The sequence below is a fragment of the Syzygium oleosum genome, unplaced genomic scaffold (genome assembly GCF_021117445.2).
Source record: "Syzygium oleosum isolate NSW1041296 unplaced genomic scaffold, Sole_v2.1 Sole_v2.03, whole genome shotgun sequence".
NCBI lineage: Eukaryota > Viridiplantae > Streptophyta > Magnoliopsida > Myrtales > Myrtaceae > Syzygium > Syzygium oleosum.
In genome coordinates, this window is record NW_026607487.1 from 8,370,439 (window position 1) to 8,386,942 (window position 16,504).

The following is a 16,504-nucleotide window of genomic DNA, read 5'->3' on the forward strand; positions in this document are numbered from 1 at the left end:
GGTCAGAATTTCGACTGAACATTACGAGCAAAGAAAAATCGAAAATGACGAGAGGCTACGAGGTTCAAGCCGGGGGACCGACATGTATCGCACGACACTTGCAGCTCGCGGGGCCCACGGGGTCCTTGCCGATGGATTTCAGTTGCGAACGAACACGAGCCATCTGATCCAAATCTAGCGGCACAGAACACGCGAGTCCACTCAACGTCATCTGGAATCTACCCATCGGGACTCGCACTCTCTCTCTCTCTCGCTCTCGCTCGCCCTCCCCCTTCCCCGTCGAGCTCTGCAAATCGGCCGGTGCTGGAGCAGAAACCCTAGGAAGAAAAATCCGAGGAAGAAGCGCGATTCTGAAGCGTAATTTTCAGGTACTGTGCGATTGCGTAACTCAATCTCGCTCGCGCTTTCTCCGTTCGCGTACCGCAATCATCGGTGCTTGATCACTTGCGGATCATGGCGCGGTTCGGATGATGCCTTCGGCGGCCCTGCGGTTCTCCGAGCCGAGAAAGCGTCGTGCTTTCATGTGCTTTGTTGCTTATTTAGTATGTTCATGGTTACTGGTATGCTGAACATCGGACTTCCGAGCGTGTTTTGAATTGGAACGGTTTGACTAAGGACGCGTTTTACTTAGACCGTCAGGCGGCGCCTTTTGTTTGGCTAGCTATGTCGGAGTTCGCTTGTTGTGGTTCCGGGGATCATAGTGGGATCATGGTTCTGTCCTGCTGGCTCTTGTTTTGGGTTGGCTTAATTAGCTGAAAGCACTCGTCTTTGGGTACCTTTTATTGGAGGGTATATCCTGTGTTGGTCGATTAAAGTACGACTTGGAAATTTTACCGTTGATTCCAAATGATAACTGGAACCCAGTTTTATTTTTCGTGATATGCGATCATCATCGACATATTGAGAAGGGTCGTTCCACCACGGTCATGTGGGATTTTCCTCACCGTGGGTGGATAAAGCTGCTAAATTTCATTTTCTGATAATATATAGCTGATCGATTAGCATTAGCCTTGTAATATCTTCCATCTAACAGACTCTTTTAGATTCTTCTATGATGGAAGTAATTGATAGTGTCAATGATAACTTCTTTTGAAGGTTTTATATGAGATATTTTGACAAGCCATGGTTTGGTCGCCGCTTAAAACTTTAGCGAACATTATGTGTTCTCTTCCTTCTGTTTTATGGCATCATAAGATCTTAGGCGACGTGCAATTAGGTGTTGCCTTCTGATTTCTTGGCAATTATACTGTTGGTTTTGGAAATGCTACTTTGTGATGTAGCATTCCTTTATATGTGCAGATTGTACAAACTCCTGGAACCCATGCAGGACACTGCTATAAAGCTTGGCTGCTTATTGATGGATTGATAACCTTGGTAATATATGTGAACTCCAATGGAGGTTGGCGTGATTGAAGTGCAGGATGGTGTGGGGCATGCTTCAGGGGTAGACAAGGCTAATGTTGAAACAAATGAAGCCGATCATAGTAATGTCGAAAACTCAACAGTTCATGATGAGAATGGGATGGGCGAGCCCCATGTGGGTATGGAATTCGACTCTGAAGATGCTGCCAAGACCTTTTATGATGAATATGCTAGACGAGAAGGATTTAGCTCCAAGGTTGGTCCATCCAGCCAGTCTAAGCTTGGAGGAGTAATTGTTGCACGGGAGTTTGTATGTGCCAGAGATGGCTTGAAAAGAAAATCTGTGGATAGTTGCAGTGCTATGATTAGAATCGAGTTGAAAGGTCAATTCAAATGGGTCTTGACAAAATTTGTAAAGGAGCATAACCATGCTATGGTTAGTCCTAGCAAAGTGCACCATCTTCGACCTCGCCGGCATTTTGCGGGCGCAACAAAAAACATGGCCGACAATATACGAGGGGCAACAGTAGTTCCTAGTGGTGTTATGTATGTCTCCATGGATGGTAATCACGAGGTTAATCATGGATCTACAAGTTTGCCGAGTGTTGAATCAAATCGTCCTGTTAAGAATGCTGGGACTGTTAATTATGTTGTTAAACCATCTAGTCAAAAAAGAACCTTAGGGAGGGATGCTCAGAACCTGTTGGACTATTTTAAGAAGATGCAGGCTGAAAATCCTGGTTTCTTCTATGCAATTCAACTTGACGAAGAGAATCGCATGGGCAATGTTTTCTGGGCTGATGCAAGGTCAAGGTCCGCATATAGTCATTTCGGAGATGTAGTTTCACTGGACACGATGTATCGAGTATATCAGTATCGAGTGCCATTTGCTCCATTCACAGGTGTGAATCATCATGGCCAGACCATCTTATTTGGTTGTGCACTGCTTCTAGATGACTCTGAGGCTTCCTTTACATGGCTATTCAAGACTTTTCTTACTGCAATGGGTGATCGTCCTCCGGTCTCCATAATCACCGATCAAGACAGGATTATTCAGACTGCAGTTTCTAAAGTCTTTCCCGAGGCCCGCCACTGTATTAGTAAGTGGCATGTTTTAAGGGAAGGCCAGGAGAAGTTGGCTCATGTGTGTCACGCACATCCAAATTTCCAGGTGGAACTATATAATTGTATTAACATGACCGAAACCATCGATGAATTCGAATCTTCATGGAACTCAATTCTTGACAAATATGACCTTAGGAGAAATGACTGGCTTCAGTCAATACATAATGCTCGTGCCCAGTGGGTTCCAGTGTACTTCCGCGATTCCTTTTTCGGTGCTATTTCTCCAGATCAGGGAATTGATAGCGCCTTCTTTGATGGTTATGTAAATCAACAGACAACATTACCCATGTTCTTCAGGCAGTATGAAAGAGCTTTTGAGAACTGGTTTGAAAAGGAAATAGAGGCAGATTTTGATACTATATGCACCTCCCCAGTACTAAGAACACCATCACCCATGGAGAAACAGGCTGCAAATCTGTACACAAGGAAAGTGTTTACTAAATTTCAAGAAGAGTTGGTTGAAACTTTTGTATATACTGCAAATAGAATAGAGGGCGATGGGATAACTAGCACTTTTAGAGTCGCAAAGTTTGAAGAAGACAGCAAGGCATATATTGTCACATTGAACCATTCTGATATGAGGGCAAATTGCAGTTGCCGAATGTTTGAATACTCGGGCATTCTGTGTAGGCATGTTTTGACTGTCTTCACAGTGTCAAATGTTCTTACATTGCCATCCCATTATATTATGAAACGGTGGACCCGGAATGCCAAGACTTGTCTAGGATTAGATGATCGCGTCAGTGAACTTCAGGGACACGAATCTTTAACTGTAAGGTATAATAACTTGTGTCGGGAAGCCTTAAAATATGCGGAGGAAGGTGCAATAGCTTCAGAGACGTATAATGCAGCAATGAATGCCCTTAAAGAAGGCGGGAGAAAAATTTCTGCGGGTAAGAAGAATGTTGCCAGAGTTCCTCCCCCAGCCACTCAGATTGGTGGAGCTGGTTATGATGACCATAAGAGCACATCATCCTCAGACATGACCCCTTTGCTATGGCCAAGGCAAGATGAGGTGACAAGAAGGTTTAACCTTAACGATGCTAGTGCTCCAGCTCAGAATGTTTCTGATTTGAATCTACCACGCATGGGCCCCTTGTCTCTTCATCGGGATGACGTTCATGCAGAAAACACGGTTAGACAAAAAACTATGTCGTTTTATTGATTCATTTTCTCTATGATAATGGAACCAACTATTGAGTCCTTGATCTCGATTTTCTTTTGCCTGCATTCGCTTGATAGGCGGTTCTTCCTTGTCTCAAGTCAATGACTTGGGTGATGGAGAACAAGAATTCGACGCCAGAGAATAGGGTAGCCGTCATAAACCTAAAGGTATGCGCTTAGTTTAGCTTCAGACTCTTAAAACCAGGGGGAAATATTGTTTTATCAGTCAATAATGTATGGATATTCTTACCACGCAGTAAAATTTCAATGACTGGCACATATACTTTGTTATTGCTGTATTATGTATTTTTATATTTGATTTATTTGTGCTGTTGGGTACTTTGTTTTCTTTAGGATGTCATCTTACATATGTATTTTCTCTTAAGCAATGCAGTTGCAAGATTACAGCAGAAGTTCATCAACAGAAGCTGAGGTTAAGTTTCAGCTTTCAAGAGTAACACTAGAGCCCATGTTGAGATCAATGGCCTACATAAGTGAGCAGCTCTCAACGCCGGATAACAGGGTTGCTGTGATCAATTTGAAGGTATTTACTATTTTCCTCATGCATCAAACGATTAAGTCAATAGATCTTCCAATTTAGCTGTTAAGATGATTGAAGAATACTTTGTTCCTTTGGGGTGGTCTTATCATTGACATTTATAGGAAAAGTTTTGAGAATTTACAAATAGAAAATGTAGAAAACAGAGCTACTGAGGTGTGCAAACACTGTTCTCAAAGACTGTGTGTTGCGATTATTCTCTAGGATACAACAGGCCACCTAAATAACGTGCATTCCGCTATTTATGATATGCAGGAACAATAGAATTCTTTTGACACAACTAGGGTGCGCATGGCAACCATTCTGTGTTCGGGAACTGATTCTGCTTAGAAATGATTCTTTTTGATTCTGTGCCCGGGAATAATTTCTAAGCATTTGAAGGCGTTTGGTAACTGCCCAAAATTTCTATTCTTAGAATAGAAAAAGAACAGAAATGCGTGTGGTAACTACACAAAATTTCATTTTATTAATAATATTTTAATCATATTTTGAATTTTTAAAATATTTCTTTCTCTTTTTTTCTTTTTTTTTCTTTCTCTCCCTTCCCTTCCTTGGACATGGCCGGTTGCCGGCGCACAGGCCATGGTCGGCGAGGGCGTCGCGGCCCTCGCTGCCAGCCTCGCCTCGGCTGGGCGAGGCCGACTTCGCCGTCGCCACCTAGGTCCATCGCCAGGGTTGGCGATGGCGAGGTCGGCCTCGCCAGATCTGGGCGAGGCCTCGTTGTCGCGGCCGCGAGCCGCCCTCACCGGCCCTGGCCTGTGGCCGGTCGCCGGCGGCAGGCCGGGAAGAAGAAGAACAACAAACCAAAAAAAAAGAAGAAAACCAAGAAGAATCATGAATGGAAAAATTGTTCCAGAATCAAGAAGCTACTTTTTTTTTACTTCTTAATTCTGTTCCAAAACTGATTTTGGGAACAATTTTTTGCAAAATTATGCCTAGGCACAAAAAATTTAACAAACGGATTTCTGTTCCCAAACTGATTCTGGGAACAAAAGAACAGAAATTTTTACTATTTGGCAACTTGCCAAACGGGCCCCTAGTCTCTCTCTTTAAGCACTTGAGCTTATTTTTGAAACTAAATGGGCTTGTGTGACTTCTGAAAAGAACTCTATAGCGTAAGCACTCCCCTGTATGTTATTGGACTTAATGACCAAAATGTTGCTTCTTATGGTTTAAGATGCCGCCAGAGACCATGTTCGTTGCATTTGGTGCTAGCTGGCTTCTCAAGCCAACATCCTTCTTGGACTTGGCTACCTCTTTTTACTCGTGTAGAAATTTCCAGCTTGCTCTCACTTTACCACTGCTTCAAATTTGCTTCATGAAGAAGGAAACTTTTGGGACTTTGTTCATGGTTCATTCACTTGACTTCCACTGCCAAGAAATGTGCCACCAACAAATTTCGGTTAAAAGAAATTAATGGGTTTTTTGAAATAGCTAACTCTATACAAGAATCCTCCGCATATTTCAAAAGGTTCATGAATAGAGAGAAATGAAACTTTGCTGGTGTCACACTGGAGTGTTATGCATCGAATCTAGTGTCTTTTGGACTATGAACCGGATAGAAAAATTGAGACATAATAGAACCAATGGAGAACTTATAGCTTCTATAAACCAATGAGTTTTTTTTGGCTGTTAAGAGTTCTCACTAATCATATTACACCTCCACAAAATCTGCTGTTCAGTGCGGGTTTGTGTTAGTAGGCTCCGCGTGCATGGCATGGTGATCATGAGTGCTCTAGGATCCAGTGATGAATCTCATGGGAGCGGTCTCAGTCCATACTCATACAAGTGACTCCATCAAGTGCACACTGCGAATAAATAGATCACCCATAAGGGAGATGAAATTCATTAAGAGCACTCATCCTCTTTTAATATGCAGTTTAGCACCTATCGCATGCACATAGGAGGGACTTTAGATCATTTTTGGTGCTACAGTGTCAACAAGTGACATTTTTATGAACCTACTTCATGGGATCTCTAGTCACATAGCCATCATTGTTGATATCATAAATTCGCACAAGTCCCATTATTGAGGTCAAGGACCAACTACTGGTAACTTGGTGGAGAATATTCTCATTGTGGTTAGTATTGTCTTAAAAAATATGGAGCATAACTAAGCAGTCTGGTACTTATCTGAGGGGAAAAAAGAAATATTGCGGAAGTTTGATTTTCTTCTGTTCGCACATCTTATTGAGACTGTACTGTTTATATCTACGGTTGTTATCCGTGTATGACAAACTTGTTTATGTCAATCACACTTAGATCTATTGCTCAATGGGTAGATCAATTGCTCAACAAACTTGCTTTTGTTGTTTTTAGCTCCAAGATACGGAGACAACATCGGGAGAGTCAGAGGTTAAATTTCAAGTGTCTCGAGATACATTGGGTGCCATGTTAAGATCTATGGCTTATATACGCGAGCAACTGTCAAGCGATGTAAGCTTTTCAATTTCTTTTCTGGAAGGATCACTGTTTGAATTACCAAAATTGCGGGACCGCAAACTTCTTAATGCAGTTTTAATCCTCATGTTTAAAGTTGATATGATGCTACAATTATTCATTAAGCATGTCATCATGCGGTTGCTTTTTGCAAGCAAATGAATATGGATATCGTAACATTTATCCGAGACGATTTCAATGAGTGTGCAGCCAGATACCTCATCATATATGTATATGTTTTTGATCTCTTCATCTCTAATCTTAACTTGAACACGGATTATGATAGGTCGAGCCCCAGTCCGACCCCCCGGTGAAAAAGCAGCGGAAGTGAATAGTTGAAGATTGTGAATTTTCTTTTACTTAGCTAGGCGCCTTACTGTTGCAATTCTGCAGTGGCAAAGTTTGTTCATCCAGCGCTCAGTCAGTCCCATCAAGTTGGGTATGGCCTTTTCTCTTCTAGTTCGGCTGCGAATGAAACCTTGTAAATTACGCATTTTTGTAAATGTAGCTAGTTTTCTTATTCTTCTTTTGTTTGTTTCTTTTCTTTTATTTTGTTTTTTTATTACCAAGGCTTTGAAGAGTGCACAATTTGGCAATTCCTCCGTCTAGGGACCCTGTAACGTATATGATTTGAGGATTCGAGTTAGTTGTTTGCATGTAGGCGCTGTCACATATTTCTCAATTGAATTGGAGTGGGCATAATTTCAGTTTACCAACAGTGCTGGACAATAAGACTGCAATGGCTTTTTCTTCTTATCCTCATCTTCACGCCAGTGAGAGAGCTCAGACTGCATAGAACAGAGCGGCGCCTGTAAAGCTAAGTACTGATGCACCGAGGATTCACTTTCCATATCTCCCTTTTAGTCATGGTAAATTTTTTCTCTGTTGTTCTTGACTCATAAACAGGTTAATAAGTTAATTTGGGTCAGACCATCTATGACCCGACCCAAACCTGATTCAACCGACGCATTTGATAGGTCTGTTGTTGAGGCTGTTCTTGTGAATTCAGGTGCATTGTCAGGGTTTTGTTTCTTGCCAATGGCACGACGTTCTCTTCCATGATTACAACATGCAAAACGACGATACAAAAATCTCATGAAGCGTGTATTTCCAAATGCTGTCTCATATCTAGCGATACAAAATCAAGGAGCGATGAAGCAAGAAGTGCGAACATTTGTAACTCCAATTATTACAAAGCTGAATTGCAATATGTCTCGAAACGATCACTACAGTCGCACACGGGTCATAAAAACGCTATGAGATAAATCGATGTCATTTGGTTGTATAACTTTTATTTGAGTCAAAATTAAGTCCTCTACTTTTCTGCATTCGTTTGATCTAGCAATCTAAGTTTAATTTTCTGCAACCAAGTCTTCCAATTTTCTCAATTTGCGAAATCCAATCCTTTCGATCGACTACTCTAACTAAACCGTCAAATTAATTAATGATGTGGTATTGCATATGCGATAAAAAATGACGCGGGATGCTAACTAGGGGCCAAATGAGCAAAAAAAAACAAATGGGAAAAATAAGAAAATAAAAAAACATCAATTTCACTGTACTGGTTATGGCGAGTGAGCAAAAGGACTTGAGTGCAAAGATCAAGAAAGTTGGATGCTTTCATTGCACGAAATGAAGCTCAGAGAACCAAAGTGCACATATTCAAAAAGTTAGAGAACTAGATTTCACAAACACCGAAAGTTGGAGGACTAAATCAGTACTCTGTTTTTTTTTTTGGTCAGAAGACTAAATCAGTACTTAACAATCAAAACAAACACGGCCTTGACTGTTGAGTCTATTGACATGCAGTTGCACATCACATGGGCCAACCAATTATGGATCATCTGTCATACCGAGCCCACTAAAACCGGCCCACGATCAGCAGATCCTTGGTCAGGTCACCGTAACCCTGTTTCCAAACACGCGCTATCCGCGCAAACAAACAGAAGGGAAAAACACCGCTCCAAACCCTAATTCCTTCGCCTTATAACCGCCCGCTTCTCTACCGCGCTCGAAGCTTTCGCCTGCGGTGGACTGGGACTCGGTGCTTCAGCCTCAGCATCTCCGATCGAAGCCCTAAGCATTCAACCATGGTGGCCGCCAAGAAGACCGTAATAACTCTCCCTCCCTCTCTCCCTCTCCCTCTGTCTCCGTTGAACTTCATGTTTCCTCTCTCCGTGTCGCCGATTCGTATCGGAGAGAAAGAGAACCATCTCTGTTGATTTGGTCGGTTTTTTGCATTGACCGGAGTGTTGTACGACGAATTTGAGCTCGAGGCGGAAGTTGATTCCTCTTTGCTGGCGATGTCTTTTTTGATCTGTGAATCCGCAGAAGAAGACCCATGAGAGCATCAACAACAGGCTCGCCCTCGTCATGAAGAGCGGCAAGTACACGTTGGGGTACAAGACCGTCCTCAAGACCCTGAGGAACTCCAAAGGTACGTTTCCATTTGTGGAGTTTGATGAGTTGTGGGTGGTAATGGCCATTGCCTGGGTCAATGAAGGGAGAGACTAGCGGTGCTCGTAGGGTTCTCTGTAGACGGTTGGATGATTAGCGCGTGAATGACTTTTGGTATGTGGCGCGAAGCATTAGTTCTGGACCTGCATAACCAGTTCGAGCGACGAAATCGTTAGTAACAGCCCAATATGCGCATCGATACGATGGCTTTGAATGCGGCGTTGTAGTACACCATGGTGAAGACAGCGCTTTGGTTTAAATTTGGAAAATTTTACATTTGGTTTGCTATATGGGTTTAGAATTGTGATGTGAAGTTGTTTATCAGGTAAGCTGGTCATCATTGCTAACAACTGCCCTCCTCTCCGAAAGTCTGAGATAGAGTACTATGCTATGTTGGCAAAGGTTGGAGTGCATCACTACAACGGAAGTAAGTCTTTTCCCTCGTATGCTGCTCTTATCGTGTCTTCGTGCTCGTGTTGAAACACTTTGTTACTTTCTGAAGCCACATGAAGTAATGGCTGCTAGTATGTTATCTTTGTTTATATCTTGCTCATGATTACTTATGCCTATATGATTTTCAAGCTTGACTGCAATTGCGCCTCGAGAATTGGATTGTTGACATTTGTCTTCAATGTTTGACATGGCCGATGACACTGGTTGCTTATTGAGCGCAATATGCTGATCATGTCTGCTCATGCAAATTTGGCTGGTGAATGAGGGTCGCATATTTCTTGGGTTCATATTTGATTGCCATCACCATGCTTCCTGCGTAGGCTTTATACTTGAATGGAAGTCTTTTGTTTCATATGGAATTTTTAGCACATAAAAGCAAAATTAAGACAAATCAATGACTATCAAATCCGTTTAGAGATGGACTGGTTTTTTAGGAGCAATTACCATCGTCACCTTTTTTTCTGCTGTTTAATGTTTTCAACATGCCTTCTGATAATCTTTTCTGAACAATTCTCGCTTTGCTGTATCAGACAACGTAGACCTGGGCACTGCCTGCGGAAAATACTATAGGGTATGCTGCCTCAGCATTATTGACCCAGGTAAAGTTGATGGTCACTTCCCGTTGGTTAATGCCACTACGGTTCTATGATTCGCTTAACTTGGTTTGACGGAGAACAAACTGTGATTTTCAGGTGACTCTGACATCATCAAGAGCATGCCCGGCGACCATTAAGATTTTGGAATGCTTAGATGTCACTTTAGATTTTTCATTTCTTTACTCGCTCAGCTGGGCATCGTGTTTCATTTATTCAGATGAGCTTTTTATGTTGATCGGAGAAAGTTTGATTGCAAAACCCGAGAAGCTTTTTGTAGCCCTATTATGTGTCGATGGTGGATTGCGTCTAAACAAGTTTTACAGACGAACGAATTGAGCTTTTATCATTATCATCTAAGAGTTCTGGATCAGCCATGTCCTCTTTTATACACGGAAGCTACTGTCATCCAGTTATTGGCCCGTGCAGGGGCCTGGTCAAGCTAAAGGTGTATTCTCGTATCAATATTCTTAGTTCGCCAAGGGCATTGAATGCCATTTCCATCTGGGTGAGGTCAATCCTTGATGTTAGAATCAGCAGTCTCATTCCTTGAGATTTGGTGCTGTTCTTCGAACGTGGGTGTACGAGGTAGGAGAGGTCATAAATCTTTGTCAAGTACTAATTTCATTTAAACGGGGTTATCTTGGGTCATTTTCTTTCGTTAGCTCTACTTCACCAACGCACTATACAAAAAAGAAGGGAGCGAAAATCGGGGAAATGAGCCCCGGCCTGCGCATCGGCACAAGTCCCTCACCTTTAGCAGTCTTGAGCATACCAGCCGTATCTGCGAGGATATCGGTCATTGCCGTCGGTCTCTTTGTGCCGGCAGTAATAGCTCCTCGTCGCCGACCCCGGTATCGGAGTCCGGGGGTCTCGAGCACGTAACACGGTCGCTACTGCAGCCGGACTTTGTTATCACTATGTCCCTGGATGGCGCATGCACCACTTCACGATATGGGCCGCGAACGGAGACGGAGGCCCGGTGGCCCATACGGAGCAAAAACTTAGTCCAGTTTTTGGGGGAAACCGCTTAAGCTCGTTTCTACTTCCTATGGAAGTTCCAAAGAAATTGCGAAACTCGACGCATCCGTCTCGTTCTTCTCGAGTTGGAGTGCAAAATCAGCAGCAGCCGGTATAGCTTGCGGCTTCCCTCCGCTAGATCGCCGCGTCTCTCTCATCTTCCCTCGCATACATGTGCTCGAACCGCGCTCTCATCCCACCGCGAATGCAGCAATTCCATTCCGATCCGGCGACCCGGTTTTGATTCCCACGCTTCTCCGCGCTCGACGATCTCGGACCATCGAGGGGGGAAGAGGAGTGGGGCAATCGGATGAGGATGGAAGGGTTCAGCCCCGAGGATCTATCGACGATCGGCGGGATCGCGACGGTGTCGCTCCTGCATTCCTTCATCCCCACGCACTGGCTCCCTTTCTCCATCGTCGGTCGCGCCCAGAAGTGGAACCTCTCCCGCACCCTCCTCGTCAGTACGTCTTTATCTCCCTCCTCCTCATTTCAGTCGCGAGTCTTTGCGCTCGTGTTCCGCGTGTCTTGCTCGCGGATCTCTGTCCTCCTGATTCCCGATTCGCGTCGCGTGCGGTTGTGTTTGAGCTCGTTTGCTGGTAGATGCGGAAGCGTTAGGAGGACAAAACCTTTTTTTTTTTTTTGAGAGTATTGTTAGCTCTTATTACAGCAGTAGTTCGCTGTTTTCCAGCTTCTGGACGTAATTGGTGTTGCGATGGCACTTGCTTGAGGCTTGTCTACTCTTTTGCGTGTTTCGGTTGGGGTTTCGTGTCGAACGCTTGTGCATTGCGGTGAGATTTATCGCAGATCTGTTGTTTCGTCCGAATCGGTCGTTCTTGACAACGTGCCAGATGCACAGTGAAGGAATGTGGATGAATTCGTTGCACTCTCGTTTTTCTTTTTTGGTTCTCTTCTGCTGCTTTGCTTTTAAGGAAGATGTGAATGTCTGAACAAACGTAGAGGAAATGCGCTGCATTTTTAGGCTACAAAGAAGACAGTTAATGGGCTGTTGGTTCTTATTTGCAAATTGAGTGTTTGAATTGTTTCTGTTGGAGATAAAAAAAAAAAAAAAAGGAGAGAGAACTTGGATTAGATTTTCTACTTGGATAGGAAAAGGTTAGGCTCTAAGGTTGCTGAATAACTTCATAGTCGGATTTTCGCGTGGGAAAGGAAAACCGGAAAAGGGAATCTTGATGGTGAAGATAAGCAGAAAAATGTATAATGCCATGACACTCTTTCTTGCCGAATTTGCAAAAATTTGCGGGGATTTACTTTGTGATTAAGAATGCTGTGTGAGGGTACGGAGACCAAAGCTGTGGAATAGTATTCTCGCGTGCTGGAACAGCTTAGTTGGTAGGTGACTGCCCGGTAATAAGTGGAAAGTTTCACAGGAGGTAATTGTCTCTAGGAAGGTTCTTGTTATGTGAATCGAGGATTCTTCATAGCAACAAATTTCAGGTGTTTGGAAAGCGTTGTAACTTGGTTCGGTCTTGTCGGGTTTACTATTGACTTGATATTTGCTTAGGCCGCTTTGGTGCAGGTAGTTCTTATAACGAATCTTTTTTCTGTCTGCAGCTGCGTTTGGGGCAGTTTTGCATGTAATTTCTACTTCACTTCTTGGCATCACTGCTATTACAATGGCAAATACGATCGCTGGCGAAGAAACGGTCCATAAACTCGCTTCTCTTTTGCTTGTAATTCTCGGTGGTAGCTATGTGTTGTTGTTTCTTTCCGGAAAAGGTGGTCACAGTCATTCACACAACCAACCTATGGAGAAAATGGCCGTTGCCGGTCTGGTTCTTGTACCGGCATTATCTCCATGTGCGACCACACTTCCTGTGTTTCTTGCCGTGGGAAACTCATCTTCCATGATGATACTTGCCATCATTGTGCTGCTCTTCAGGTATTACCGGACATCGAAATCTTACATTTCTGATCTATATCCTTTTTATAATGGTGAGATGATGGTACGTGGCTGTTCTCCGCAATAGTTATACAGTACAAAGAAACAAAATTTAGATATGGCTGTTGTTGAGACTTTGGCCTGATAAGTACGTAACACGATCTTTGTTTCACATTGATCTTTGTCAGTTTGCTATTTTCAGTGCTTGTGTCTGAATGCTGTAGGTAGCTTATTCAAAATCGTTTTTTATTCAGATGATTGACGACATCATCTATCATTAGATTGCCAAGTTCTCAGGCGGAAATTTCTGTTTTTTCTATTTTTTCTCATCCCCCTTCTGGGAGAGTGAAGATTAACTGCTGGTTGTTGGTAATGTATTTGGATTTGCAGCACCATAACTGTGATGACCTCATTGGTGGCTCTCTCGTTTTATGGAGCTAGCCAGCTGAAGTTCCACTGGGTGGAGCGGTATGACAAGCTTCTTGTAGGCTCAGTCCTCTGCTTGGTAGGAGTTTTAACTCTCATTTTTCATGATCACGATCATGACGGCGATGTGGGTTCTGGAGGACAGCATGTGCATAGGAAAGTCATTGGGTTCTGATGTTTTTTGTTTCTCCCGCGTATGTCTTTGCAAATTGGCGATGTGTAGAAAATGGTTTCTGTTATCTCGAAGCCCTGCTCGTGTGCTGCTGCTTGTTCTGGCACGAGCTCGTTGTGAGACTGATTTCCCCTCACCTGCCGGAATCATTCGAGCGGCACCTCCTTTTTGGGAGGAGGGGAGAGAAATTCTGTGCTATGTTCTTTCGCGAGATAAATACTCTATTAGTCATTGTACCAACGCTAATACTAGTGAAGCCAAGTGTAATTTCAATTGCCTTTTCTTATTGCTACGTCGGGATTCAAGTCGACTGCATTGTAAATTGAACAATGGTTGCATATATATGTCCACTTAGGGTCCATTTGTACGAAGAAAAACCGTTTTCGGAAAATTGTTTTTTCGACTTCTCGTTTGTTTGTACGACGGAAAACTAATCGATCTACGGAAAACGTTTATCATCGATTGAAAACAACAAATTTAGATCGGAGGAAAACTATACTTTTCCTTTTAGTAAGAGGGAAATCACCTTCTCTTCTAAATCACAAAACAAAATGAAAACTTTCATGGAAATTTCTTCTTCTATCGTGAAGTTTGTCAGTGATACTAGGCTGTTACAGGAACCAGACAGTCGCTTATGATTGATTTAGGGGAAGAAAGAACTTGTTAGGGGGAGGCATTTACCTGATACAACTATTACATTTGCTATACTTTCGATGCTGAAAGGCAGAAGCGCATCCAATTTTGACAAATACAGCTGAGCATATAGATAGAACGATCATATCTCGATAGGTTTCCGCCACGGCCCCTCCTCTAATGCATGAAGAACCGAAGAGTGACAAGAAGCAGACCGCTCTTGTTTTGTGAAGTGCTTAAAATCTCAGCTTGTCGGAATGATTTTGCAAAGTCGACACACGAGTCTCTTGCGAAAAGGGAGAAGTTTTGAGGGAATGTACAGACTCGAACCAATTCTTCCGAACGGAAACATCATACTTTACCATCAAATTTATTGGGATCGAGGGGATGCATTATCCTAAGTGATGGTGTTCTTTCTTTTGCGAGTATCCGTGCGAGCCAGCTTGCAGCTTGGATTCTTTAGCTGGAGGACCAAAGGCAAAAGCGAGCTGATTTCATCCGTTGGCTCTAGCCTCTCGGTCGGTTCCCAAAAGACGAAAGTTAACCCACATGGGGACGTACGTTTCGAATTTGCTAATCCCACACTCCTTTTGTCCCCTGATTGCCTTTTGGGTCAAATACCTCTCTCTCTCTCTGTATACGGATGAGATGAGAAAGCTTATACAGATTCGGTCCGTACCGAATCGTGGAGAAATTACGTCGAGGAAATCCCCGAGAATCGGAGGCGGACGAGCATGTTTCGAATCTCGCCTTACTCGTGAACGATTTCTTCTCTTAAACCAAGCAGCGAGCCGAGGACGAGCACGGGGCAGACTTAATTAGCGGGCACGAGAGATAATGCATGGACAATTGCGGTGTTAGCTAAATATCACAATGCAGGTGGGTAGCATACAATTGTAAAGGACAAATGAAATCGTTAGCTACAATTAGCGACAAAAACACGTTGCCTGGTGCATCTGTCAAACATAATTTAATGTCGAATCTTGCTGGAATTAGCCGTTCTGTTTCGGAACGACGATGCCCCCCTCCGTCGTTCCGTACACCCTACGAGATTCCAACCTTAACGCTCGTAAATTAAGGGGGGATAAAACCGGACGACAAAGCGACGTTTTTACTGACACGGGCGATCCTATCCCCCCCCTTTTTCCCCTTTGGATCCTACTCAGATCACATGCGTCCTCCGAATTCTTTAATCCTATGCGGCTTTCCATCTCTGACCACTTAGATTCGTCCTGTGACTTCCTTTACCTTTTCACTGTTTTCCTCGAGCAGGACAGCTTGGGCCACGTTGGTTGAAGACAGCAGCGTGCAACCGAATCGGGTTTATCCGAAAATCGGACCGGTTCATCCGAAAAATAGGTTCAAAAACCGGTTCCATTATTTGGGAACCGGTTAAAATCGATCCGGTTTCCGGTTCCAAGTAAAAGCCGACCCTGACCGATTTTAGAACCGGTTTTGAGATAATGTAAAAAAAGAGTAAAAACCTTAGATCACGTTACCCTACCTGGCTACCCAGTCTCTCTCTCACGGTTTCTCTCTTCGCGACCTCCTCTGTCTCTCATGATTTCTCTCTTCGCAAGCGCCTCCTCAGTCGCCGCAAAAACGCAATCCAGCCCGTTTCCTGCTTGCGTGTTGAAGAGGGCTAGAGTTCGATCATCTCGGCGTCCGTACCGTGTATGTGTTTTTTCCGCCTTTTTGGCTCGCCAATCCGGTAGATCTGTAAGTAGGTGACGAAATTCTCCGTGGATTCGCTTGTTTTGCGGTCCACTCGCCGTGTTTTTTGCTGTGAACTTTTGATCGATTGGCTTTTTTGTTTTGTTTCTTTATAGATCTACATGATTACGCGCCTGTGCTCGGTTCTGTTTTTGTGTTTGATGGTCTTTTTAGCCTGCTAGCGGTATTTGCTTGCGATACGGAGGTGTTGATGATGTTGACCCAGTGACTTGGAATTTAAGGGTGAGGAATTTTGCTGCTACGCATCTATACATGAGAGATTTGTGCAGTTTATGAGCTAAAACTTGGTGTTCTGACTTAAGATCTATTAGGGGTTCATCCCATGGATGGTGCCGACATTCTGTTCTCCAAGGATTCCTTTCATGGTAGTTTTTAGTCTAGTCATTGTTGGCTCATTTGGAAAAGTTTTATTGTATAAGGCACCTGGAAAACTGGCTAGAACTTCCTATCCTACAAGGTGATTA

At 43.4% G+C, this 16,504-nt stretch overlaps 3 protein-coding genes across 5 annotated transcripts; all 3 read left to right on the plus strand.

Annotated features, from left to right (window-relative positions):
- Positions 1–209: 209 nt before the first annotated feature.
- On the plus strand, positions 210–7,361 carry LOC115679099 (protein FAR1-RELATED SEQUENCE 3). 3 transcript variants are annotated; one of them, XM_030602657.2, is made up of 6 exons: positions 210–368; positions 1,300–3,622; positions 3,730–3,819; positions 4,046–4,195; positions 6,530–6,646; positions 6,936–7,361. In XM_030602657.2, exons 2-6 carry the CDS (start codon positions 1,394–1,396, stop codon positions 6,978–6,980), a joined length of 2,631 nt encoding a protein of 876 aa, XP_030458517.1. In that variant the 5' UTR covers positions 210–368; positions 1,300–1,393; the 3' UTR covers positions 6,981–7,361. The 3 variants fall into 3 exon arrangements, 2 of the variants coding, with proteins under 2 accessions (XP_030458517.1, XP_056165444.1); XR_004005464.1 differs by lacking the exon at positions 6,936–7,361 and having other exon boundaries at positions 4,038–4,195; XM_056309469.1 differs by lacking the exon at positions 210–368 and having other exon boundaries at positions 1,281–3,622.
- A 1,237-nt stretch (positions 7,362–8,598) lies between these two features.
- On the plus strand, positions 8,599–10,543 carry LOC115679125 (60S ribosomal protein L30). Its single transcript, XM_030602694.2, has 5 exons — positions 8,599–8,760; positions 8,981–9,086; positions 9,432–9,533; positions 10,090–10,158; positions 10,252–10,543. The coding sequence occupies exons 1-5, from the start codon at positions 8,740–8,742 to the stop codon at positions 10,290–10,292; spliced, it is 339 nt and encodes a 112-aa protein (XP_030458554.1). The 5' UTR covers positions 8,599–8,739; the 3' UTR covers positions 10,293–10,543.
- A 640-nt stretch (positions 10,544–11,183) lies between these two features.
- LOC115679124 (uncharacterized) lies at positions 11,184–13,965 on the plus strand. Its single transcript, XM_030602693.2, has 3 exons — positions 11,184–11,636; positions 12,748–13,075; positions 13,466–13,965. Exons 1-3 carry the CDS (start codon positions 11,483–11,485, stop codon positions 13,674–13,676), a joined length of 693 nt encoding a protein of 230 aa, XP_030458553.1. The 5' UTR covers positions 11,184–11,482; the 3' UTR covers positions 13,677–13,965.
- The last annotated feature ends 2,539 nt before the right edge of the window (positions 13,966–16,504 follow it).

What these genes read in the sequence shown, in the direction of transcription:
- LOC115679099 (XM_030602657.2), top strand. Translation starts at nt 1,394, where the DNA reads ATGGAGGTTGGCGTGATTGAAGTGCAGGATGGTGTGGGGCATGCTTCA. An exon ending in TAGCCGTCATAAACCTAAAG is followed by an intron (nt 3,820 to 4,045) that starts GTATGCGCTTAG and finishes TAAGCAATGCAG; the next exon opens with TTGCAAGATTACAGCAGAAG. An exon ending in TTGCTGTGATCAATTTGAAG is followed by an intron (nt 4,196 to 6,529) that starts GTATTTACTATT and finishes TGTTGTTTTTAG; the next exon opens with CTCCAAGATACGGAGACAAC.
- LOC115679125 (XM_030602694.2), top strand. Translation starts at nt 8,740, where the DNA reads ATGGTGGCCGCCAAGAAGACC. An exon ending in GACCCTGAGGAACTCCAAAG is followed by an intron (nt 9,087 to 9,431) that starts GTACGTTTCCAT and finishes GTTGTTTATCAG; the next exon opens with GTAAGCTGGTCATCATTGCT. An exon ending in AGTGCATCACTACAACGGAA is followed by an intron (nt 9,534 to 10,089) that starts GTAAGTCTTTTC and finishes TTGCTGTATCAG; the next exon opens with ACAACGTAGACCTGGGCACT.
- LOC115679124 (XM_030602693.2), top strand. Translation starts at nt 11,483, where the DNA reads ATGAGGATGGAAGGGTTCAGCCCCGAGGATCTATCGACGATCGGCGGG. An exon ending in CTCCCGCACCCTCCTCGTCA is followed by an intron (nt 11,637 to 12,747) that starts GTACGTCTTTAT and finishes TTCTGTCTGCAG; the next exon opens with CTGCGTTTGGGGCAGTTTTG. An exon ending in ATCATTGTGCTGCTCTTCAG is followed by an intron (nt 13,076 to 13,465) that starts GTATTACCGGAC and finishes TTGGATTTGCAG; the next exon opens with CACCATAACTGTGATGACCT.